A 26,381-nucleotide genomic window follows, 5' to 3' on the forward strand; every position below is an offset into this window, starting at 1 on the left:
GGTTAAAAATATCGCTATGCTCAAAAAAAAAATTATCCTTTTACTGAAAATTTTTAATTAACACTATTTTAGAGAATGAAATTTTCTTTGTACTGAAAATGAACTTCTGAAATATTAACTTCAGTGACTATAAGTTCAAAGTAAATGATTTTATAACAATTATCATTATAATCTCGGTGAAATTTTTAAAAAAATTTAATTATTAGATGTAGGGCAATGAAGTTAAAAGAAAAATTAATCCCGAGAATGCCTTAGAAGAGCATGCACAATTGATGTTGGGGATGTTGAATTTATTAAGACCAAATACCCATACCATATTTTGACCAACCATCTCTTTGACCACATATATCTTTTGACCAACCATAACCAAGATCTTTGAATACTTCAATAACTTTATGGAATGAAATTTTAAAGTAAAGTGTTCGCTTAAGTATTTGTTTCCATACAAGAATTTTCCAGAAACAAATACTTAAGTAAAAACCAAGACTTTTATGAGAAAAGAGCAGAAGATTTTTTTCGTTTTTTTTAACGTCATTTTTCATCTACAATTTTTTCAAAATTTTGAAATGCTTTTTTGTGTCGTTATTGGCTTTCCTTAGACCCCTGTGTGTCTATATATCTAAGCAACTAACAATTTTGCTTCAGTTTTGAGTGCTAACATCTTTTTTTCTCATTTCTATTTTGCTAAGTTGATTTTTGCAACTTTTTATGCTATTTATTGAATTGTGTCCATTTTTATGTATTTTATTATCTTAATCTATGTATTTTTCTCTTTTTTATATATATAAATCACGAATTTCAAGAAAAAAAATAGTTGAAAACGCTATAATGAGTATTATATATAATATTAAATTAATCAGAAGTTTAAAATTTTTTTAAAGGAATTGAAACTTAATGATTTTAAAACATTATAACATGATTTATTTTGAAATGTCGATTATTATCGAAGCAACTGAATGCTTTGTATTTTCTACGGGAGATAATGTTCATTAAAAATTTGTAGAGACAACTTTTAAATGAAATCCTATATTCATATTTATGCAATATACAAAATATTAAAATATATACCATATAAAATAATCAAAAATAATAATTTTTTAAGGAAAAATAGTGTTTGTTTCGTTGATAATTTCTGCATATTTTTTCCTGATTTTTTTAAACATATTGTTGACCACTCCCGAGTTAACTCTTGCGTTCAAGCCCAAATGGTTTTGATAGCTTGCTAGTTCACTCAGAACATGAAATAATTTCTGCGTTCAAATTACGAGCCAGCAATGCATTAAAGGTATATCTTTAGAGTGTTCCATTATGTTGTGAAAAGAAAATAACTTATCGAGGGGAAAGAAAACGGTTATTTTTACTCGAATTTTCAAATTTTACTATAGTTGCTTGCATAGTATATAACATAATTTTAATATAATTTTTAAAAATTTGTTTTATATTTGATAACAAATTATTACATTAACCATGTAAACTGAAACTTTACAACACATATTAAGTCCCGAATTCAAAATATTCGGGAAAAATATGTTTCACTGAAATGGAAATGCTTAAGTTTTCCTAAAGTTAATTCATGTTTAAACAAATATTTAAAAAAGTAAAAATGCAGCATTAAATTACATTTTTGCAGCACCTAAGGTTGTTTTTTTAAATATACATGCTAGATTGAATTTCTTCTTTATAGCCATCTCAAATTACTTTTTTTTCCGCATTCATCAATTTTTGTTGTTATTCAAAGAGACATTCTTGCATATAATCAGTTCTAAATATACAATTAATTTGTACTTGTATATTGAAATTAAATATTTTTGTAATCACCGTAATCGTGATCCAACACCTTATTTCTAAATCGTTAATCAGTCATATACTTCCAATTGGCAAAATACTCAAAATAAAAAGAAAGCTTATATTGTACATTGTTTAAGTTAATAAATGGATTGCTGGGATGTTTTCGAAGTCCACATTTTTACATAAGTATTATTAATCGTATTTGGAAAAAAAATTTTGACACACTAGCATTCTAAACAAAAACATTTCTACATTTCTGCAAATAAAACTAACCAAGTTATGAAACTCATTTTTGATCATTTTAAATCTGTCAGCGGACGCTATCAAACCTCCCATTAATTTTACGAACTTTCTTGAGATAATCACAGAAATGCTCTGAAATCGTTTAAGAAAACAATATTCAAAACCTCACAATTCGATTCATTTTTATTCTTTTTTAAAAATATTAGTTTGTCAAAAAATATTTTATGAGAATAATATGAAATATATTTAATGAAAAATATTTTATGAGAATCAAGGGATTATATAAAAATGTAGTCTTCATAATTTTTTTCAGCTTTAAATTTATTGATTCACACAATATAAAATATAATACATACTCAGATCATTTCTCCAAATGGAAGAAAATATCTAAGGATTTGGAAGTAATCTTTGGATCACGATTGCAGTGAACATCCTGTACAATATCGATTCATGAAAGCTATATTTGTCAGATGACTGGTAATATCTTACTGGGATTTAACGTTGCATGAGTATTTATATTATAATTAAATGTGCATTTCATTTCGAAAATTTTAATGATGAGTTCAAAAGTAATACATGTGCAGTTTTATTTGTATTTTGTGTTTTGTCCTTTCATTCATTTCAACGCCTTTCTGTTTTGATGTTCGAAATGGCTGTTGGCTTTATATCTTTTACTTGCATTTTTGTAACAATTTTGAAGAAACTTTCCCTTTCAGTCGAGAGACCCGTGAAACCAGCCATCAAGTCCTCCCTCTCCCTTCGCAGCCAGCCTTCCTCAGGTAAGCACAGATTCGAGCGCTCAAATTGATGCGAAAATAAATCTGGTGCAGCTCCGGATTGTTAAATAAGCGAAGCAGACAACTGCTACTTACCTACCTTATGAGTCTTCGTAATTTTTTTTTTTTTTTGGGGGGGGGGGTCTGAGACTTTGAAACATTTTAGAGGTATTTTGAGATTTATTATATTTGTATTGAATTTACAAGAGCCATGTGCTCGTACTCACTCAAATTAAAATGAAATACTTTAAATTTTTGATCATTGTTGTACGATATTTTAAACCCTTTGCGGTTCACTGTTCCAGTACTATTGAACTTCATATTTTGGTTGAATAGATCCATTGTCTGATACCACTGAATATATTTCATTGATATATAAGGATACTTTTTCTCTAAATTTCATTCTAACTTACTCTTCTATTTATAATCTTGAATGAATTTTCGAATTCTTTTATCAGCTCTCTAAAAAAATTAATTGACCACAAAGATACACAATTGACCACGATTAATTACCTTTTTTATAAGTTTTATAGTACGCTACTTTACAATTCGAAAAAAAAATATTTCGCTTTATAATTTGAAAAATAACTACTTTATAATAATGAAATAGTATTTAAATTGTACTGGAAAAATATTATTACTTTTCGGCTTAAAACTACTTTAAAATTTTAATTGTATCGATTTTATGCGATATACCGAAGGGAACGCTCTTGAAAGTGATCCATAATAGAGACTAGATTAAAATCAATAAAACAGATCTGATTTTGGAAATTAGAAAGTTGGAATTAAGGTTCCTGAGACTTGCATTGACTAAGGGACTCTAAAGGGATTAACAAAATCCTGAATTAGAGGTTCGTTAAATTCCTTACAAGATGCAACAAGATGAATAGAAAGACAGCGTTTTCCCATCAATGCACACTCAAACAAAGCCATATTAAATCTTTTAGGGAAGTACTTAAATCGGAGCTGCAGTCCTTGCAATATTGTTTAAAAAGAAAAATATCGAGCCTCCTGGCAGTTGCTTATTTCGGGTATTTGATAATCCGATTTCCTTCCCGATAATGGATAAATGTGTGTTGTTTACTTTATTAGAGTTTTGATTTATATATATATATATATATATATATATATATATATATATATATATATATATATATATATATATATATATATATTATTGATTTATGAAAATCTCATTAAAATGACGCTCAAAATAAATTATATCGGATAGCATAATTGGATCAAAGGGCCAATTCCTCGTGTGCTGAAAATAATGCTCACCGTAAGAAATATATTTAATGTTTTCGCAACAGTACTGTATAGCATTAGAACTATTTGGGAATAATTATTTGCTGCCTAAGTAGGTAAACAGGTAAAAAATAACTTTGATTATTTTATTCTATCAAAGTTATATGAATAATTATTGATTATTCATATTTCTATCATTAATGAGAAATAAATAATTATTTTTAAAATATGATTATCATTACCTGCTTGTTTATGAGAAGAAAGTACTGTTTTCATCAAAGCTAAGTTATAGTTCTCTCTTTAAAACAGAAGATGCAGAAGAAAAATGTCTGTCTATCCATCTGTTTCTGTGTGAAAAACAAAAACTCAGAATGGAAATCTATTAGAGAAATGAAGTTTGAATTTATCACCATCTTTCCTTTGAGCTTGATTTTCAATAAAACGGCAAATTTCTAGAAATAAAGAATTGTAAATTGGCGAACTGAAAATTATCTTTTATATTCCTAAGCAAACATATCAAAAAAATACATCACATTATAAAAGAATTATAAAATGGAATGTTAAAAATGTGTTGACATTTTTAGTTTTAGAAGTTTATTTACTGTTTTTAACATTCGTTCAGCTGAAATGATTTTTACTCTTTTTACAAAAATGAAATAATATTGTAAATTTATTTACTCAGCTTAACAGAAAGTGAAGTCAGTGCTTGCATACTAAGCCTCTTGACCTGCGTTTGAATCCGCTCTTTCAATCAAATGAATCATATGCTCTTTTCAAGATTTGTGTCTCTTTTCAGATGTGGATTCTGTCCCCACTCAGCTACATCCTCCAACAGTTAAAGTTACTTCCGCAGGTGTGTGTTCATTCTATCTTTCAAAATAATATTGTATCAGTTAAATGTGAGTAATCTATTTAATAGAATAATATTGTATCAGTTAAATGTGAGTAATCTATTTAAGAGTTTTGTAATTCAAAAATAGCCACAATGTATGGTTTCTAGTTAATACGTAGCAAAATACAAGATAATAAACAATAAAAAAATTAATGTACAATCTATAAAACTATTACAAAAATTAGAATATTGTATTTGAATTATTTTCTAAATTTTTATCTTATAATTATAACTTATTATTATAAATATATGTTGTCCTTACCCTCTGTTCATTATGCAATGATGATGATGCAGAGATTGATAAATCTGCATACAAACACTGATTTTGGAACATTACAACTTCTTTTTACTGTTTCATCGCATAGCTATTTTTTTCTCTGAGAAACAAAGCATGCGTGTTTCATTAATTAAATCTTTCTTTCTTTTCTTATAAAATAAAGCGTTAGAATTTCCTATTTTCAAAAAAAATGTCTTCTTAATTAGATTCTTGCTCGTAAGAAAAATCTTCTGATAATTAATTGCTGTTCCGTTCCATTATCGCAACTTAATAAATTAGCCATTAAATCCCGCATGCTGTCTTTTGTAACAATGTTATCTTCTAAAATATTGTGAGAATAAGATTTAAGTTTTAATGCCTGTGTTTGCCTATAAGAGGCGTACTTAAAATGTTATTAAATTAATTTCCAACATGTACATGACAGCACATGTACGCGTGAGGAAAAAAATGAATTGATATATTTTTACTTCTTAGTTCATATCCATTTTGTTTTATTTTTACGGTTAAGAGTTTTATTTTATTACAATGTTGAATTAAAAGTTTTGCTCAAAAAATAAAATATTTAATTCTATATTTGTCAATGTTCAATTTTTTCCCCTCAACTTAAAATCAATTGCCGCCGATTGGCAACAAGCCAAATTTCTCGTTCAGCTTCAAATTTTATAGCCAAATAAAATATGGTTTTTTTAAACCGTTCTCCAATTATTTATTCAACAAATAAAAGTCAAAAGATTATTTTTAAGTCATTTTCTAAAAAAAGGGCATTTAGGATTAAAATGAATTATTGCTCAAAAGGAATGGAGATCTTGAACAACGCCTTTTTCAAATGAAAAATTGACTTGAGCTATTAAGAACTTAATTGCTCGAGAACTAGTAATTATTTTTCTCTTTGATTATTCTTCATTATTGGAATTTTGATTAGTCTTAGCCGGATTTACTACGTTCTAGTTTCCCCCCCCCTTAGGTAAGTTGAATTCACCTGCTCTTGTACTGTGTTTCTCAAAACCAATATTGTTTTAGTATAAATGTGTTACTTTTTTAAAATTCTGTTCTTGATTCGTAGTATTTTTATACGCTAATGATTCTTATGAATTATTTTTTGCGGAACATTGGGATATTTTCAGTTATCAGCTTAGAAAATGATGTTGGTGTTGATATTAAGATGCTAATTAGACATCACGAATTTCTAGTTCCCCATTAGAACACCTCGGAAAAATAATCTAATGCCGTGGTTTGCACAAATGGAAGCCCAATTTAAAATTGCTGATATAACAAGAGGTCAAACTAAATATAATTATGTAATCGTTGTTGTAAAATTTCATGTTTTTTAATTTTATTCGTGACATCAATTCAAAAACGAAATATCTGTGTTTTTTTAATTAAATCTATGCAGTTAGACAGCTGTGCATTGAAATACCGTACCTCGTTTCAGAAACTCTCTATTGTAATGAAATATATGCATTATTTAAGCTTTAATCATCATTCCCGTGTGTCATAAAGGCATCTATTTACCATTTCTCAAACTTATAAGCTGAAACTGAATGGTACAAACATTGATTGAACAATTGATACAAACATAATATATAATCCATCATTACCTCAACTATTTTGATTGAATCAGCACCGAATTGAAGGCAGCACACTTCCGAAACGAAACATGTCATCCAATCGGGAATTAAAAAAACAGCTATGGAATTTAATCAATCTTGTTTGATTCTAGTCTTAGTAAAATCAAGTGAAGAACTGAGTAACTTAGCTAACATGGCTTCTACAATTCAGTCTGTTCTTCAGTGTTCTTTTTATGTTTTTCTAACAATCAATTCCATTTACCAATTAATTATTTTATTTCTAACTTCACGAATATTGCACAAACTCAGGACGACACAAATGCAACATATATCAACATTAAATACATAAAGATAATAATTGTAGTTTCATTTTTTTTTCAAATTGCCCACTTACTGACTCTGCACTTAGTCGAAATCGGTTTCTAATCTGACTGAATTTCCCATCGGACACGGAAGATTCTCGGAAGTATTCTCATATGTAGCTTTATGTCGCCTCATTAGCGACGACGCATATCAGAACATCAATTTAAGGATGACCATTTGTAATTTTTGCATACCGGCAATCTTTAACCAATGTTTCCAGTAAGAAATTTGATTCATGTTCCCTACGATTCTTGATGCAACTCGATTTTTTTCACAATTCAGTACATATATATTACATGTGCGTTTGTGTCTGGTATTGTAAAACATAGATTCCAGATCCAAATGGAGGATCATCAGGATTATGCCATCAAAAGCTACCCTTGATGATAAAAGTACAATAGTTCTATGAGAAATTAGTCTTCTATCGATTCTAAAACATTCATTCAGCTACGACGATTCAACATCTTGCCAAATGTGGACTTGTATTGTGATGTATCGAATGACAAAGTTCGACCATACCTGCATGTCAACGTTCGTAGAGATCCTTTTTGTGTTTCTCATCCAGATAATTCAAATGCTGATCAAGTAGATGTTTGCTTGGCCTTCTGTGAATAAGAATGTGACACGATGGCACGTTTTTGTGTCCGGTGTCAAAAAGTGGAAACACCTGTTACAAGAACGTGTCTCTCGTGTCACATAATCATGCTAATAGCCAGTCCTCTGCAAAGTTGTGACTTTCTCCATCATCGATTCCAGCCCACCCATGTTGTTCCATCTTCAACCAACGTCTTCCATCTTTGCCATCTTCAAACGTCTTCCGGTACCTTCCCACTTGCTATACCAAATATACACAGAGATTATCCCTTTTGAAGATATAATAGCTGCAAAATGCTTCATTCATTGACTGTCTCAACTCGGTATTGTCTCTGATATTGCAAGTGATGAGAAGTGACAATGCATACGAAGATTGTTCACCATGCTTCCGAAATTCGATATCATCATGCTCCGTGAGTGGTAAGATCGTCTGAATGCACAGAATCGTGAAGAAAGATCTAATTGCATATATTACAATGGATAATCTTCCTATAATCTCATTTAGAATCAGAACAGCTTCTAAGATAAGCATTCCGGCTTCATACATTGAAATCAACGATTTAAAAACCGTCATAGCACATCCCTAGCTAATTCGATCATTAAAACCGATTCTTGAATCTACATTTTTAGAGTATCTTGTGAAATATAATGGAAACGCTCTCCACTTCAACCCACTAAAATCGACCGTGTTACGAGCATAAACACAATTTAATACGAAAATATTAGCTGAAGCAACTCTTATCACCACACCGTGATGGACCTACCTTATAAAGTATTGTCAAGATATGGTAAGAACTTTTATTTTATTTTAATAGGCTCCAGGCAAACCATGATCAGTATAAACCGTTTTAAACCAGCAACTTTGGGAAATGGAGTTCCTACCACAGAATTCAAACCATTTCAAAAGACTTGCAGCCTCTTGTGACTACCAGATTGGTTGGAGGATTTAACCGATGATGATGATGATGCAGTGATTGATAAATCTGTATATAAATATGGCTATTGAAATTATATCTTTATAAATAAAAATCAATATCGTTATAAAATTAAAAAATTTAATCTCTCTTAAAGTGTATTTCTATCAATGAATCTTCATTTAAGAAATACAACTTCAGATGTTCAGATTTTTTTTTATTACTGAAAGCCTTTTATCTTGCTTTTGCGATTATAAGCATTTTTAGATATTATTATAATAAGTGCCATATTATGTATTAAAAAAAGTGTCATAATGTTCCCTTATGAAAGTAATAACGTCTCTAAATGAAACGTATAAAACCGCATTTTGAAAATATGTTTTCAAGTATCAAATTAGTATATTAAGTATCCATTATAATATTAACAATGATTCTCTCTCTTTCTTTCTATCTTTCTGTTTCGCTTTCTCTCTCTCTCTCTCTCTCTCTCTCATTCTCCTTGTTCTTGTTCCTTCCTTTCTTGTTTATATTCACGATGTTATTCTTTTGGAAACATTATTTCCTTAACCATTTCTATAAAAATCTAAAAATCTATAAAAAAAATGAGAAGACGTACAATTAAACTCTTTCCTCGTTTTGGTTTGTAACGAGGAAAATTTTTACTTTCACCTATGAAAAAGGTATTTTGATATAAACTATTTAGAAAGATTCGAAGCATTACGCTTTAAAATTAAATTTTTGTAATCCATTACATCTCTCAAAAAAATGATTTGTTATAGTGTAAATAGCTGTGCAGTTTGAAATTCCTTCAAGTGATTAAGTCTGCAAGGAAATAGCCTCATGTCGGGCATCGATGAAAGTAAATTAAATATAGATATTGCTAAAACCGTTCCTTTTGGTACTCTGACAAAATAACTATAGGTTGTAACAGCAAAACCTTAAATTTATGATGTAATTGAGAATCTTAATGTTAATTTTAACTAAGAATTTATTCTAGAATAATTATCTTAAATATAAATTTATTCTAGAATAATTATATTAAATATAAATTTATTCTAGAATAATTTAATTATGAATCTATTCTGGAATAATTATTTTGATTATGAATTTATTCTGTTTTAATAATTTATGAACAGATAGTAGAAGATAGTCTATATCTTTAAAATAAGATTATTTCTAGGTATAAAAGTTTATTTCAAGAAAATACATAAACTTTAAAGATGAATTTCAAATCTCAAATATTTGCAACATACGAGCATCGCAAAAGATATTCTGCCAGATAACGCATCTTTCTCTCCTGAATTATTTGATGGCATGAATTTTTTATATAAGAAATCTCCGAGAAAGTATTGTTGAAATGAAAAACTTTTTGAGTAAATATTTTAAATGCTTATACGGAAGAAAGACTGTCTTGCAAAATTTAAGAAAAGTAGCCTATTACATGAAAGAAAAAGTAGAGATTAAAAAAAAAAACAAATATTTTTTTTCAAGAAAAGCTTTGAGACATAGTGAATAAAATGATACAATTCTGAGAACAAAAAATGTTTGAAAAGTATCTCACTATAAGTCATGGAATTGTATCTCAAATATCGATAACATTAAAAATAAAATATTCCTGAATTTACAACAGATTATGTTTCCATACAAAACAACATTTTTCAAAAAATTGAGTTTTATATAATATTCATTAGTTTCACCTACGATTTTCTACGCAATGATTGTTTGGACTTAATATCAATGTTAGTCAGTTAATGATAGCGCATGTACGATATAAGCATGTGAAAGAGCTCGCGCAAAGGACGACCATTTTAAAATACTCTTTGCTCGTGAAATAAGGAAGAGGAAAGATCTAACAGCCACAAGTTTAATGGAATGCAAATATAACATAAATACAACATGCGAAGCGATTATCGTTTCGGATTGTAAATATTATTTGCGCTTACTTTACGTAATTCAAAAATTTATTATTGATATTACACCCTACTTGCTCTCGTATCTATCTTATCTTTAAAGTTTGTCGAATAATCTTTGAATCACCCTGTATATTCATTTGAACTACATTTTCAGACCGTGAACCCCGTTCCAAACCTGCACCGCCTCCTAAACCAAGTTCCCTCTCCGAAAGACAGCATTCAGCTTCACCACCCACCAAAGGGAGTGAGTATACATTCCATTACATACAGTTGAAGTATCTTTTGTGAAATATAGAAGCAGATGATGCTCCACGCATTACAGAATTTCATTTATAGATTGAAATAATTGAAATAACAAAGTGCAATTCTTTACATTCATTCGAAACATTTTCCATTAAAGGTTTGACCTCTTTTGGTTTAAGAGTTAACTGTTGGATTACAATTTGTCTCAGTATCCTATATAAACCCATATAGAAAATAATATTTTTTTTCATTTCTCTTTTTTATTCAAAATGCTTGAAATCTATCACTTTTGCATTCCCTCAAACAAATATTTCCAGGCTAAAAAATAAGCGATAGTTTGAAAAATTAATATTTGTCTATTTGATGGCTTTCAAGCCACAAAATGAAAATTAAAACAGATGAAAATTAAATAAATGAATGGATATTAGAACTTTTGATTCAATATAATATTTATGTATATCATTCATTTTATGTGAATGATTTCCATTCTTCGATATTGTGAAATTACCATGCTATGCGTTATTATTGCATTTAATTTCTGCAAGATATTTAACTATTGTTTTTGAGACAGTAAAATGTAAAGCAAACTTGCTTAGCTAAATATAGAAAGGAACTGAAGTTTTTCCTTGAAAAATTTGTCTTAAACATTATAGAAATAAAAATTTCCATACGGCTGACAAAATAATATTGATGATTCAGAATGCATCGACAACTGCTTGCATATCCAAGGAGACAAAAAATGTATCAGATTAATTTTACTAATTTCTAGTTTTTCATTATATATAAATTTATTTTCAAAAGCAGATGACATTCTTTAGCCATGCAGTACAAACAATAGCGTACTGATCTGGGACAAGGGCTTATACATACTCCGGGCGTTAATTTTTGGGACGCCATCGAATCAAAACTGTAGTATATTTATATTATTTTTTAAATAGAAAATTTATAAAAGCATATTTACAAAAAATTCATAAAATTCAAAAATGTCAAGCTCCAGGTACCACAAATGGTGACTAGACGAAAATATATATCATGAACTAGACGACTGTTGCCCTCGCTACGCCATTGAGTACAACATTCACATAGGATGCGTTAGCATATATCAATATTTTTCTTCCTGCAGAGTTCCGAGTGAGCGTCGAGATGTACAGTCAGCTGAGGCATCTGAGGAAGCAAACCAAGGATCTGAGGCTGGAGGTGCGGAACCTGAGGAGGATTGCTCAATCGCAAGCCATCACAGCCAAGGAGACCGTCAAGGAGACTTGCCTTAAAATTAAGGTGGGTTTAATTATATATATATAAAACATATAGTGTAAGCATACAATTATCCTACTTTTATAGCGTGTACAAATAACCGTACACCACAACGAAAAAGTATCTTCTCCTTAAGCCGCCATAGAATTTCTCTTAACTAAAACTACCTTTTGTTCATTGGCATATTTACCTTCGTTGCCTTGCCTCCTTGCATCCTTACTCCTTTTCATTTTGTCGTTTGATCAAATCTGAATTGCTAAACGCATTTCTCCTAGGATTTTCTTATTAGGGTTCCACAATAATTCAGACTGAGTAGAAGTGCCCATGCACTAGCGCTCAAGAAAGCATCTAAATTCAGTTAAAATAATGTTGAAATCCACTGTAGTTTAGTTTTCTGATCTTAGACTACTAAGAGTTTCGAAATCGATACCACCAAAGAAGTCTAAACGTGTCTATTGCGTTGTTAAGTTTGTGGTGCGATATTTGAAGAGAATGTCGTTTGATATACTTTTTAACTAGATAGTTTTTCTTTAGACCTCTTTTTAACCAAAAAAAAACATATTTCATCTAATTTTCAAAACGTTTGAATTTTTACATGTACGTTTTTCTTTCATAGATATTTTCTTAATGTAATTAGAAAGTATATATATTTTATAACATTTTTAAAGTATTCATTCTGTACGTAGTTATGTACCTTATAATTTATTTTATTTGAAATATCATAACATTAATTATTTTACTGTCGCTTTTTCCTCTTTCTTACAGACGATGCTGGCGGCTGCACAAATGGGGGAAGAACATGTCTGTGCTGAGAGATTGAAAGTTTCGAGGGAAGAAGAACTCTATCGCCAAGATGTCAATCATTTAGAAAGAGATCTCCTGTAAGTATACCTCTTTGTCTTGAAATATTCTTTTCGTGCTTATGGAAGGAGTATATTACTAAAAGGGGAGGTTGAAATCGAGTGGATGTATAGGTTCAAAAATGTCAACACCTCATACTAAAAAGTAGTAGAGAATTCCCATGTAATAGTGGTGGAGTTCCGACCAGGCCTTTTTTCAAGATCACTGAGATTAGGCGGGAAGAAAAAGGGGTATTCAGAATACTTTTTTCTTTTCCAATGTTGAGTATAAGTTACTACTAGAATTGTAAGATATTTAGCTCTGTAATACTGTTTTCAAGCACCTTTCTTAGCTAAAACGCAGTATTGTCAATTTGCAAGAAGTTACTTCTTTACCGTAAACTACACTTAAAATAAAATATGATTTTTAAAGCATTTTTGCAATGATTTATTCAAGAAATAAAGGTCAGAAATATTTAAAGCAATTTTTTTTCTTATCATTTAAAGGCTTACATGTATAAATGAAAATTTCTTAATCAAAATAAAAATTTGAAGGCTTTGATTGTAGCGATATGACAGATCTGAATTAAAATTTTCTGCTTTTGGCAACAGTGATTGAAGCCAAAAATTCACTGATTCCCATCCTTGAATATTTTATTCATTTATTCAGCAACCGAAAGAGCCCAATGAGTGTTAACTGCCCCTCCGTTACGAAAACTTTCCAATGCAGCGGAAGCTGCAAGACATTTAGAAGTTGCAATATTTAGAGTAAGAGTCAAAATTTACATCAAATATAGCAAGAGTTACAGCAATTTACGAGGTAAATGTGCAGGAAAGTGGGTATTTACAACATATAAACTGATATTATTTAAAAATTGTACTTTAAAATATAAACAGCATTTGCTCAATTCAAATATATACGTAGAAATATGATCAAAAATTGAAAATAACAAAAAAAAGTGTTGATTAAAATGCTGTAACTCTTGTAACTCTAATACAATATAAATACAAAAATATAACCAGACAAAACACAAACAGAATTTACAACACCGAATTATAGGCACAAAAGAATCAAGTACCGTTGCATCATTTTACAAACTGAAAACTAAAATGCAGTTCGGTAGATGTTTCGAAGATCTATAGAGACAGCTAAAAATGACTTGATTGATTCCATTCTAATTTCAAGGAGATAAAGAAATGTGACGCAATGCTTAACGCATGGACTAACAGAATATGACTGATTTCAAGGGAGGAAAACAAATCTGTTTAAAGGGGAGTTAATAACTAAAAAAAGAATTCTTAATTGACGGTGGCATTCAGATTTAAGTGCTAAATTCGTAATTTGAGAAAGTTGTTTTCCTTTGTGGTCTTCCAGGGAATTGGAGAGTCAAGTGGAAGAATTGAGGGGAAACGTCATCAATCGAAAGTGCCGGGTCAACCTGGGCGATGTCGAAGGAATGGCGCTTGTCCTCAGCAGAGCGAGCAAGGCGGTGGCCGAACTCAAAGGTCAGTCTCTCCTTCTGTATCTCAGTGGGGAAGGGGGGGGAATTGATCTGATAGACCAGATGCTGTTTTGATGAAGTTTCCTTCTTTTAATTAGGGTTCCTAATTTCCCATCCTTTTTTCATTTTTTTTTTCAGAATATACGGAGAACGTAAAAGCTATTCCAGAATTCTTTAAAAATTAACTGAAATTTGAAGAAGAAAAAAACAGTTTTTAATATATCTAACTTTAGATACTGCATTTATTCAATCTAGTTCTTTGCTATTGACGACTAAAAAATGCCCTGTCAACTTTGACTGATGGTGAAAGAGTTGCACAGAAATTCAAAGCTTTACCTTGTTTTATAATATTTGACGCGATTTTCTGTTGAGTCAAATTGCTAAAATTTTTGCTCCACTGCCCAGCTAGAACTTTTGCTACTTGAGCAAAGTACGACCTTTGACTTTCAATAGATTGCTTTTTCTACTTATTTGTCCAACGTCAGAAATTTCTCTTCCATATATTTTGAGCTCTCTTCTTTATAATACAAAATGTAAGACAGTGATTTGTATTTATCACTAAAATTCTTTGACCCAATTATTTTAGCTTTTCAAATCAAAGAATTTTTATTTTACAAATGTAAAAGATCAATAGTAATTGCAGCAGCGTCACATTTTCTCCAAAAATTTATATATTGCCTCAATCTAACTAAATTAATATTGTGTCTCTCACTCATTCTTTGGACCAAAGAACATTTCATATTTGTAAATTCTGAGTTTTATTGTTTCAGCTCTTCAATAATATTAGCAAATACTCCTTCGGCAATCGGCAAAATCTTGTTTCTACTGCATAGCTTTATTTGGGCAGTTTTTACTGACTTCATGTCTGCTACAATTGCAGTCTGAGTTTCAAATTCCACTTTAGACAAAATTTGTTGTGCTTTAACTTGTGGCGATAGAGTACCATACATTAATCATGAAGATGTATGAATATAATATCATGGTATTAATAATGTCATTTCTGACAAAAGAACATATATAAAATATTTCTGAACAAAAGAGAAAAAGAATAAAATGTACTTCTTAATTTAATTATCTCAAGAAAGCTGAATATGAAAATAATGATTCAAAGATTTTACTTTTTTCTGTTCAGTTCCAGTTTTCGTACCGGCAAAAATAACATTTTTTTAAATATTCGAGCTCATTTAATTTGATTATAATTTTTAATGTTGTGTATCTGCTCATTTGTTTCTGGAAACCACTTATAATAAAATTAATACAAAATATGTGAATTGCTTGCCATTTACATGGTCTTAGATAGCCGTAGGAAAAAACCTGTATCCTTTTCCAATGCTTAGTATCAAAACTTTTCAAATATGATTCATTTTTCAGCTTATTATTTTATTAAAGTTCCCATTAGACATTTTGCAGTGAAATACTTTTAATGTCTTGAGAATTATTTAATAAAATAGAAAATCCTTCAAGATGTTAATTCTGAATATTTATTTAATAATCTCGCCAATAATTCTTCATAACCTTTAAGACGAATTTTGTTGAGACTTAATATATTGAATATGACATCAAAGCACAATAATTTTACTTTTAGCTAAATTTCTGAAGGAATTAAATTTCTCTCGGAAGCAATACTAAGAATTTTTTAATATATTTTATATTAAATAAGGAATTAACAACACAGTTGCAGGATATTTTTTAAAATTATTTATTATTACAAGGACTTACAAAAGTGATTGATCGTTAAATGTGTTTATTATAATTAAAATAGTTATAATAATAAAAAAAATGTATTACTGATCAATATGAGCGGTTTCTTTTGCTCTGATTCTTCCGTTTCAAAAAGAGAAAAAAAATCCGTGATTATATATTGAATATTTTTCCCTTTTGTATGTCAGTCAGGAAAAAATAATAACCCGTTTTAATTTGTTAAAACAGTTGTTTTCTGGAATCAGAAAAATTAAATGTTTAGTGTTCCATAACATCGCCTCAACTTTGTTATCTAAACATTTTTTTCCTTCCATAAAAAGGCATAAAGAACTTTTATATGATTTATTGTTGAGGTTATCTTATAATCATTTTGTTCTGAAAAATTGCAGCTCGGTTCCCTGCCTTACAAGAAAGCTTGAAAACCATCATGGCGGTCGAGATGGAAGTAGTATGCAGGGAAGAAAAGTAAGTAGTCGTTTGTCTCTAGGAAATCGTTATTATAAATTCGCAATTAATCTTTCTCAAAATAAATCATTCATTACTTTCTTATGAACCAAAAGGCAGCGTCTCCGGGAAACTCCCTCGCGTTCTTTCTAATAAAGGTGCTACAATTATTCCTCCCACATAAAAAAATAGGGACCTTCAATAAGGCTAAGAAACCCTTGACTGTTCAGATATTTTCTTTCCTAATCCTGCACATGAATGTATTGTGCTTAGTGGTATAAACAGAATATACATTTGGGACTCCATTTGGCAAATTGAAACCAAAATTTCACATAGAAATATAATTTTAGTAACAAGATCTTATACCAAGTTTGTCTAAGAAATTACTTTTCCTCTGAAATTTGTCTTAGACTCTTAAATTCTTGTGAATATAAGAATCTATTTAAAAAAATTCATTTGCAGTTTCTGAAATAGGGTGATAATTTTCAAAACCTCTTTGAAATAGTCTTAATAATTATCATATTTTTGGTATCTTTCTATCTGTATTTTCAAAATTTTAATTTTTAGAAGTAATGCATCATAAAAATCTTTGATATCAAATACTTTGCTTATTCACAGTCTTGATTTTGAGATCTCTGGCTTTAAAAAAAATTGAATTATTTTTCATTCATCGCTCTCTTTATATGAATATACTGCGATTAATTAACACCTAACAAAATCTTGACTCGTCTGTGGACAAAACCCGATGTCACTCTATGTTATTCTCATTTTGATATTCATTCGCTTTTTTTATCCTTATCGTAGCATGTCTTAGAATTAGCGAAATGCAAATAAAAGATCTGCGTGCATGCAAATCACATTCATGGAAGTTATTCTGCGCTATTTATATACACACATTTCGTCCTTAAGCCCGGAATATCCGCTTTTGAAAATAAGGGATTTTTCTTGTTCTGTTTTGGCTTACTAATATTGCCAGATAACGACCTACTCATGATATTTCTTGTGATGGTCCTAACCTTGCATTTTATGAAATTGTTCAGTCGCTCAGAATAAGCTGTAAAGTTAGCTAAGAACATTTTAAAACCCATCGAAGAAATTCACCAGCTGTCTTTGTAGCGCAGCTTCTTGCGATTCACAAATCGCCTGATGAAGTATTGAGGCATTGTTTCAAATCGTTTTGCAAGAAAAAAAAAGTATTCCTTAAAATTGTAGACTGCACAAAACAAATAAAGTAATTCGGGCTTACTATTCTACAAATGGTCTACTTCAATTCTAAAAAATATGCATTTTGATGTCATTAATAGTGTTTGGGGGATTTTCTTTTTCAATGTTATTGAAGCACTGCATAGGAATTCATCAAATTTTAACTGCAATTTATTGGATTAATGAATAAGAAATTTGTTATAAAATATCATATAATAAAATACGAGAGAAAGTCTCAGGAAGACCCCTCCCACTGATTTTCTTTAAGCGGTGTGATATAAACATGGTAGTTGTCTTCGATAATTAGTTTTATACAATCTGAATTTGTTTATTTATAATCAAAAAATTATTATCTTATTATGCTGAATAATAATTAAAACAAAACAGTAGCCATTTCTAATTAATTGTTTTATGTACACAATAAAACAATTTTTATGACTTTTTTTATGCTGGATCGTTATTAGAAAAAAATCAATAGATTCCTGATTGTGTTTTTCATAATATTCTTCTGTAATTAGAACAGTAACTGATATTTTACAATATTTTCGAAAACTGCATTTTATGTCTTCTTTTAGATTCCTAAAGGATGAACCCGAACGATTAGAAAACGCTTTAAGAAGATGTAAAAAGTTAACTGGAACGCTGGTCACACTGAAACGGTAAGGTTGTTGTTACTTTGATAATTTTTGGTATTTTGCCATCATTTTTGTGTGTAGGAATGGTTAGCAAAAAAACTAGGAAAAAAAATAAAACGACGAAAGATTTCTTTAAAAATTGAAAACCAATTTCAGATTTCATGAACAACATTTCATGTTAATTCTTTTTATAAATAAAAATGAAATTATTAATTATAAAATAATGTGATACGCCAACTAAATCTAAACAAAAATTTCTTCGGATTGATTTAAAATTTTATTAATAATTTCGTGTCCTGTAATTTTTGCATCTATTTTTTAGAATTATTAAATTTATCTTTTAAAGTTTTTCTAGATTACTTGAAAAAGTTAACAATTAACTTTACACTAAAACGTTAAAACTTTTTAATAAATAAGTAGAAACGGATTGAAATGCGCATGTTTGAAACTCTCTGTAATGTATTAAAATCTTTATAATAAAAAAACTCTAAAATATGCAAATAAAACATCCAAATAAACAAATAAAAAGATCCAATAAAATATGCAAATAAAAATATCCAAATATATCCGTCTTCACATACACAATATTTTTATAAATCATTAGTAAATTGATTCTGTTTCATATGACGTAAAAATGTAAAAAAAAAGGCAAAATTTTCTCTTTTAGGTCGAAGATCTTTATTGTATTTATTCGTTTTTCTTATCCTTTGCTTTTCAACATTCGAAGTGACCTAACAGCAGATTTCTTTTGTTTAGCTTTCAAGATTTAAAAATGAATTTTACACCTTTCTTTCTTAAAAAGTTTTAGTGAGAATATTGTAAAGTGCAAACTAGCAACAAGAATTCAAACACATTTTGTAAATAAAAAATAATTGAAAAATAAAAATTATAGCACTATTAAGAAACAATAAATAATTTTATAAAATAAATTATGTTGATTTAAAGAATTTCTCTCAATAACTTATTTAAAAAGGATATCTTGGGATTTTCAATAATCTCTGTTGTTGAATTTTAGGCATTTTTCAGAAAATTTTTTATTATATGTAGTTGTTATAGAATATTGAAAAGTAAAAAAGAATAGCGCTTCACCATTCATGTTCATTTTTCCATATATTTCAAATTATTATTTTTTATTTCGTTTAAGCAACTTAAATTCGTTGTTTGGTCACTGCATGGGTGTTGTCAATTTCTTTTCATTCTGCTGCTTTTGACGTTCTGATGTTTTTCTTTTCTTTTTCATTTTAATTGTTGTCACTCCCTTAATTGTATACAATGAAGTTGAAAGATATCTATTCAACTTCGAGTATTACATTCTTTATCTTGTGATTTCTGTTTAATTTTCCCTTTTGTTCTTTTTTTATTTTATTTTTGAGGATTCAAACATTTATTTATAAACCAAGGTAGAAGTCTTTTTGACATTTTGTGCCATTTTGAAGATTTTTTGCAAGTTTTTGATTTTTATAGCTTTTTGATTATATACAAGAGGAGTATGTGTTGTATCATTCAATAAATTATCCATTACTAAGATATATATATATATATATATATATATATATATATATATAATCCAAAACAACAAAATCCCTTTTTAATTTCATTGTGAATGTAACCTTTACTTTTTAAATTGTAATAATGAAGAGAAACAAAATTAAATATTTTAGTTAAGTATTTTATAAACTTTAACTTGTGTATTTGCTCATTTTGTGATTATAAGAAGTTGAACACAGAATATTATACATAAATAATACATATTCGTTTCATTTAAAAAATCATTTTTTAAGCATGCTGCTTGTTTTATATATAAAATGTATCGAATGAAAATTTCTTCTTTACCCACAACCTTTTTACTATAATATGCGGTTTAAATATTTATGTTTTACTTGGAAAGCCACTTGGAAAATTTTAAGAATGAGTTTTAGATATTCTTATTACCTTTCAAAGTAAGTTGAAATGGACAAAAACTTTAGACAAAACCTTTCATTAAAACAATTTTTTTGTGTCAAAATAATGACAAGCTATCTGAATCATACTTTCAGAGTTTATTTATAATCATGACATGATTTTTTAATAAAACGAAATGTGTAACAGAAAATACTAAAAAAGTATGTTTAAAAGTATTCCTTTAGTATGTTTAGTATGTTAGTTAGTATGTTTAAAAAAATTCCTTTATGCATGCCACTGGAAAAAAACTCATTTACTATTTTAAAATAAAAGAGAAAACCATTTTACACAAGATTATTCAAATAAATGGATGAAATTACTCAAAGCAAATTGGAAATGCAGAGTCAGAGTTGGCCCTGTAATAGATTTCTTCCTCCGACCGAATGACGTTTCATCTGCTGTGGTTATTTACTGAAAGTACTGATTGAGAACCGATTTTAATAATTTACTGAAAGTACTGATTGAGAACCGATTTTAATAATTTACTGAAAGTACTGATTGAGAACCGATTTTAATAATTTACTGAAAGTACTGATTGAGAACCGATTTTAATAATTTACTGAAAGTACTGATTGAGAACCGATTTTAATAATTTACTGAAAGTACTGATTGAGAACCGATTTTAATAATTTACTGAAAGTACTGATTGAGAACCGATTTTAATAATTTACTGAAAGTACTGATTGAGAACCGATTTTAATAATTTACTGAAAGTACTGATTGAGAACCGATTTTAATAATTTACTGAAAGTACTGATTGAGAACTGATTTTAATAATTTACTGAAAGTACTGATTGAGAACCGATTTTAATAATTTACTGAAAGTACTGATTGAGAACCGATTTTAATAATTTACTGAAAGTACTGATTGAGAACCGATTTTAATAATTTACTGAAAGTACTGATTGAGAACCGATTTTAATAATTTACTGAAAGTACTGATTGAGAACCGATTTTAATAATTTACTGAAAGTACTGATTGAGAACCGATTTTAATAATTTACTGAAAGTACTGATTGAGAACCGATTTTAATAATTTACTGAAAGTACTGATTGAGAACCGATTTTAATAATTTACTGAAAGTACTGATTGAGAACCGATTTTAATAATTTACTGAAAGTACTGATTGAGAACCGATTTTAATAATTTACTGAAAGTACTGATTGAGAACCGATTTTAATAATTTACTGAAAGTACTGATTGAGAACCGATTTTAATAATTTACTGAAAGTACTGATTGAGAACCGATTTTAATAATTTACTGAAAGTACTGATTGAGAACCGATTTTAATAATTTACTGAAAGTACTGATTGAGAACCGATTTTAATAATTTACTGAAAGTACTGATTGAGAACCGATTTTAATAATTTACTGAAAGTACTGATTGAGAACCGATTTTAATAATTTACTGAAAGTACTGATTGAGAACCGATTTTAATAATTTACTGAAAGTACTGATTGAGAACCGATTTTAATAATTTACTGAAAGTACTGATTGAGAACCGATTTTAATAATTTACTGAAAGTACTGATTGAGAACCGATTTTAATAATTTACTGAAAGTACTGATTGAGAACTGATTTTAATAATTTACTGAAAGTACTGATTGAGAACCGATTTTAATAATTTACTGAAAGTACTGATTGAGAACCGATTTTAATAATTTACTGAAAGTACTGATTGAGAACCGATTTTAATAATTTACTGAAAGTACTGATTGAGAACCGATTTTAATAATTTACTGAAAGTACTGATTGAGAACCGATTTTAATAATTTACTGAAAGTACTGATTGAGAACCGATTTTAATAATTTACTGAAAGTACTGATTGAGAACCGATTTTAATAATTTACTGAAAGTACTGATTGAGAACCGATTTTAATAATTTACTGAAAGTACTGATTGAGAACCGATTTTAATAATTTACTGAAAGTACTGATTGAGAACCGATTTTAATAATTTACTGAAAGTACTGATTGAGAACCGATTTTAATAATTTACTGAAAGTACTGATTGAGAACCGATTTTAATAATTTACTGAAAGTACTGATTGAGAACCGATTTTAATAATTTACTGAAAGTACTGATTGAGAACTGATTTTAATAATTTACTGAAAGTACTGATTGAGAACTGATTTTAATAATTTACTGAAAGTACTGATTGAGAACTGATTTTAATAATTTACTGAAAGTACTGATTGAGAACTGATTTTAATAATTTACTGAAAGTACTGATTGAGAACTGATTTTAATAATTTACTGAAAGTACTGATTGAGAACTGATTTTAATAATTTACTGAAAGTACTGATTGAGAACTGATTTTAATAATTTACTGAAAGTACTGATTGAGAACTGATTTTAATAATTTACTGAAAGTACTGATTGAGAACTGATTTTAATAATTTACTGAAAGTACTGATTGAGAACCGATTTCAATTATCTTAAATTGATAATTCATTCATTTGCAAGTCCCAATGGACTATTAAAAAGAGAAATGTAGAGAACAAAATAAATATTTTACCAACAATTATGTGCATACAAAGTTGTTCTTCGACATAATTTCAGCAAAGATTCAGTTGACATTCACTTGTCATATCAGTAGTCCAAGTTTCCTATATCCTTTTCAAAAAAGGTTGCCGCCAATGGTGTAAGATGGATCTTAAATTTCCTTTGAAACTCCTCATTAGTCTCGAAGTTATTTGAATTTTCTTTTAAAGAGAAAAATATGGAATAGGAACATTCAATCTCAATAATCGCAATTTTGAATTACTGATCGGTCAGCTCGTATGGGATCCCAGCATTCTCCATTTCTTTGAAATCACTTGATCAGCTTATTGAATGAGATCTATTGCGATAATCTTGCGTTCTTCTCGCCCTTCATGGGGAATGTGGTTTAGAGGCGAGGGATTTTTCATCTATTCCCCTCCTTCGTTGCCTGGGTTTTCATAAATTAATGAAAAGCTACAAAAGAACATTAAGATCCATCTCGCATCATTTGTAGCAACTGCTTTCGAAAAGGGTAAGGAGAACTGTTGATTCGATATGGCAGATGCCTGAATCCTCACTGTGATTAAGTTGAAAGGTAACCATAATTGTACATAATTTTTGTAATAAATTCATTTTGATCTCTTTTTTTTATGGTCTATTGGAGCTTCAGAAAAAGGCCCCTCGTAGGATAGCGGATGATGGGTGGAGTTATTCTTTATAGCAAATTGTTGACCGACATTTTCGAAGACTACCTCTTCATCTCATATCTTTTTCTGTCCATTCCACTTGAATTGACATCTGTTTCTAAAAAAAAAAATCTTGATAAAGCTATTGAACAAATAACTGCTTCGTGCAGCTCTCCGTGTATAAAATTTTATATGACAATATCATGAGTAACATAACATGTAACCAACTTTAGTGGATCGGGTACATTTTAATCCTATCCACTGATCTATAAAACCTTTAGACCTACAACACGCCTCAATTACTACTAAAAATATACAAAAGAACTAGAATATTATAGGTGCATTATTGGTGATGATAAAACAGCATCTGTGATTACTTTCTATATCGGACATGATATAGACACGCGTTTGTTACAATTCTGGATAGAAACTTTGAAAATCTTCTGTGAATTCATCAACGCATTTCGTAATTGCTTTATAAGTTATGAAAATAATTTTGCTCCCTAATAAGATTATTTTCTATATCACATATTTTCTTTATATATTATACAAAAATGGTGCGGTGTTTTTGTAAAATTTTGTGATTCTATTTTATCTTTGAATTTACTGTTTCCTATTAAATCCCCCTTATACTTGTTGAAAAATTCATCATAGTCAAAGGAATAGATTCTGAGAATAAGTCAAACATTTGAAATTTTCCTCAATTTGCTGTTCTTCATTCTTCAAGATTTGTCTATGCAACATAATCGCTTAATATTCAGTAACCTCTTATTCATTTTGCTGCCTATATTTTCTAGTTTAGGATTTCTATTTTTGAAAATCATTATACAATTATTTACAGGATAATTTGACAAATTTCTGCAATTTTTAAAGGTAGATCAGCATATTGAAACAAATCTTTTATATGAAAAAATACAGGTAGAAATTATATTTATAGATTCTCGGTTCTTTCCATTGATCATTGATCTGAATGATACTAGGCACAGGAATATAAAGTGTCTTATTTTGTTTTATCCTTTGCACTGAAGAGCCCTAAAATGTGTCAGGCAATAAAAGCCATTATTTTTTACAAAGACTTTCAAAAATCGAATGGAGTTTTTCAACAGTAATGAGATATAAGTCATTTTCAGTATAAACTAATTCTGGAAATGAGCTTGCTGCACTACGTGTGCGTCTAGAAATATTTTTCAAAGTGATTAGTGCATTATCATGCCTTGTTTTCGTATTTGCTCTGAAAGTTGTAAACAGTTGAATAATCCACATTTACCACTCAGTCTGGTCGGTACCATGCATCTCGCATATTTGGTGTAAAAGTTGTCGCCAAAGCCATTCAATGCAATCAATAAACAAGTATGCAAATTACAGCTCAAATGTTGTATGAGAAGTCATTGTATCCTTTCTGTTTCTCAAGAATTCACACTGTACTGAACATCTACGTGGTGCTGTAAATTTCTGCTTTCGGATGAACTCTGATGCTCGTATTTGCAACGCAATGTGCTATGAAGCTATATTTTTCAGCAAATGTATTTTGAGATGCCATAGTGGGCATATTTAGGCTCTGAGAATCCTAGAATTATTTGTTCTCATAGATTGTAACAGCAGAATAGCATAAATCTATGAACAGGCATTGTCGTAGCTGATTCTTCTTGTGTTGATTTCAAGCGCGCTCATACGCAGTTTACATGTTCTTTTTTTAAATAAATTTTCTGTGGTATCCAGAACTATTCTTGAAGTTGTCTATATATATATTTTTTAATAATGTGCCTTTTTGACATATTTTGTAAAAGAAATCTTTTTAATTCGGATTCAAGCATCTGAACTGGGCTTGATTGTTTCGTTAAAAAAAACAGAAGTATGCAAAAAGATGCAAGTTTTCCAAAAAAAGCGAGTAAATTTTAACATTACGAAAACTTCGATGCATTTTCCTCCTCGTTTTCTCAAGTTTAGGAAGATTTGATGCTATCTCTTTTTAAATTTTGCAACGACGCACTTTTATCTACATCCAGTTGATTATTTCTTTCATCATAACTGCAATGATATTCTTTCCTAATAACATCAAGCTTCACTCTTTCATGTGTAAAAAAAAGTACATTAGATTTTTACGAATAAAAAAAATTAATCGCATGGTTTTATTATTGTAATTTTGAAGAAAGTCCATTCTACTTTTGTCTTAAATAAATTTTCAGAGAAAATTATATTTTGTGGCTAAATGTAAATTTGACGCATGCGTCATCATTCTGTAAAAAAAAAAAAAAAAAAAAAAAAAAAAGCTTTCCTTTGATGTATTTTTTGTACTACTTTTATCTTGTATTTCTTACTTTCAATATCTCTTTTTTCTCCAAATCGAAGTTTTAATAATACTATGTGTACTTCATTTTTCCATTGAGTTGGAGTCGAATTGGTTTCAGTTTGATTTCCTCTTTCATTTGATTTTCAATCGATCTCAACATCATGATTTTTACTTTTACTAATATTGCACTTGTTTTATAACTGAGAGTTAATCTGTCTCCAATACATTCCTAAAAGTAAGATTTTTGAATCGTTATTGCAAATCTAAGTATTAAATGTGTTGCTTTTAGAATATTAAAAGAAATTCATGGTTCTGCTGTATATTTTTCTTTGTAACTTACGCCTTCATGATTTGTTTTGAAGTATCATTTTTAAATGTTCTCTATAAAATAGATTATTATGTTGATATGTTATGTTAAGATATTAATGATTCGGATACTTTTGGGCTAAATAATGTTTTGTTCAACCAAATATTACCCTTAAGGCAGGAAATGAATTCATTCAATATCTCAGCCTACTTTAGTTTTGTAAAGGAATTCGTATTTACTTGAAAAGTTCCCAACTGACTCACTACTTGA

General features: G+C 29.1%; 1 protein-coding gene across 10 annotated transcripts in view; it reads left to right on the forward strand.

Moving 5' to 3' along the window:
• Window positions 1-26,381, forward strand: part of LOC129971156 (coiled-coil domain-containing protein AGAP005037-like) — a 383,974-nt gene that overhangs the window by 335,906 nt on the left and 21,687 nt on the right. For all 10 annotated transcript variants that reach the window (XM_056084662.1, XM_056084663.1, XM_056084666.1 and 7 more), the window contains 8 exons: window positions 2,748-2,810; window positions 4,852-4,908; window positions 10,731-10,820; window positions 11,943-12,097; window positions 12,839-12,954; window positions 14,288-14,418; window positions 16,505-16,580; window positions 18,338-18,421. In XM_056084662.1, coding sequence (XP_055940637.1) covers window positions 2,748-2,810; window positions 4,852-4,908; window positions 10,731-10,820; window positions 11,943-12,097; window positions 12,839-12,954; window positions 14,288-14,418; window positions 16,505-16,580; window positions 18,338-18,421 — 772 coding nt within the window. The remainder of the gene's footprint in view (window positions 1-2,747; window positions 2,811-4,851; window positions 4,909-10,730; window positions 10,821-11,942; window positions 12,098-12,838; window positions 12,955-14,287; window positions 14,419-16,504; window positions 16,581-18,337; window positions 18,422-26,381) is intronic.

The sequence above is a fragment of the Argiope bruennichi genome, chromosome 6 (genome assembly GCF_947563725.1).
Source record: "Argiope bruennichi chromosome 6, qqArgBrue1.1, whole genome shotgun sequence".
NCBI lineage: Eukaryota > Metazoa > Arthropoda > Arachnida > Araneae > Araneidae > Argiope > Argiope bruennichi.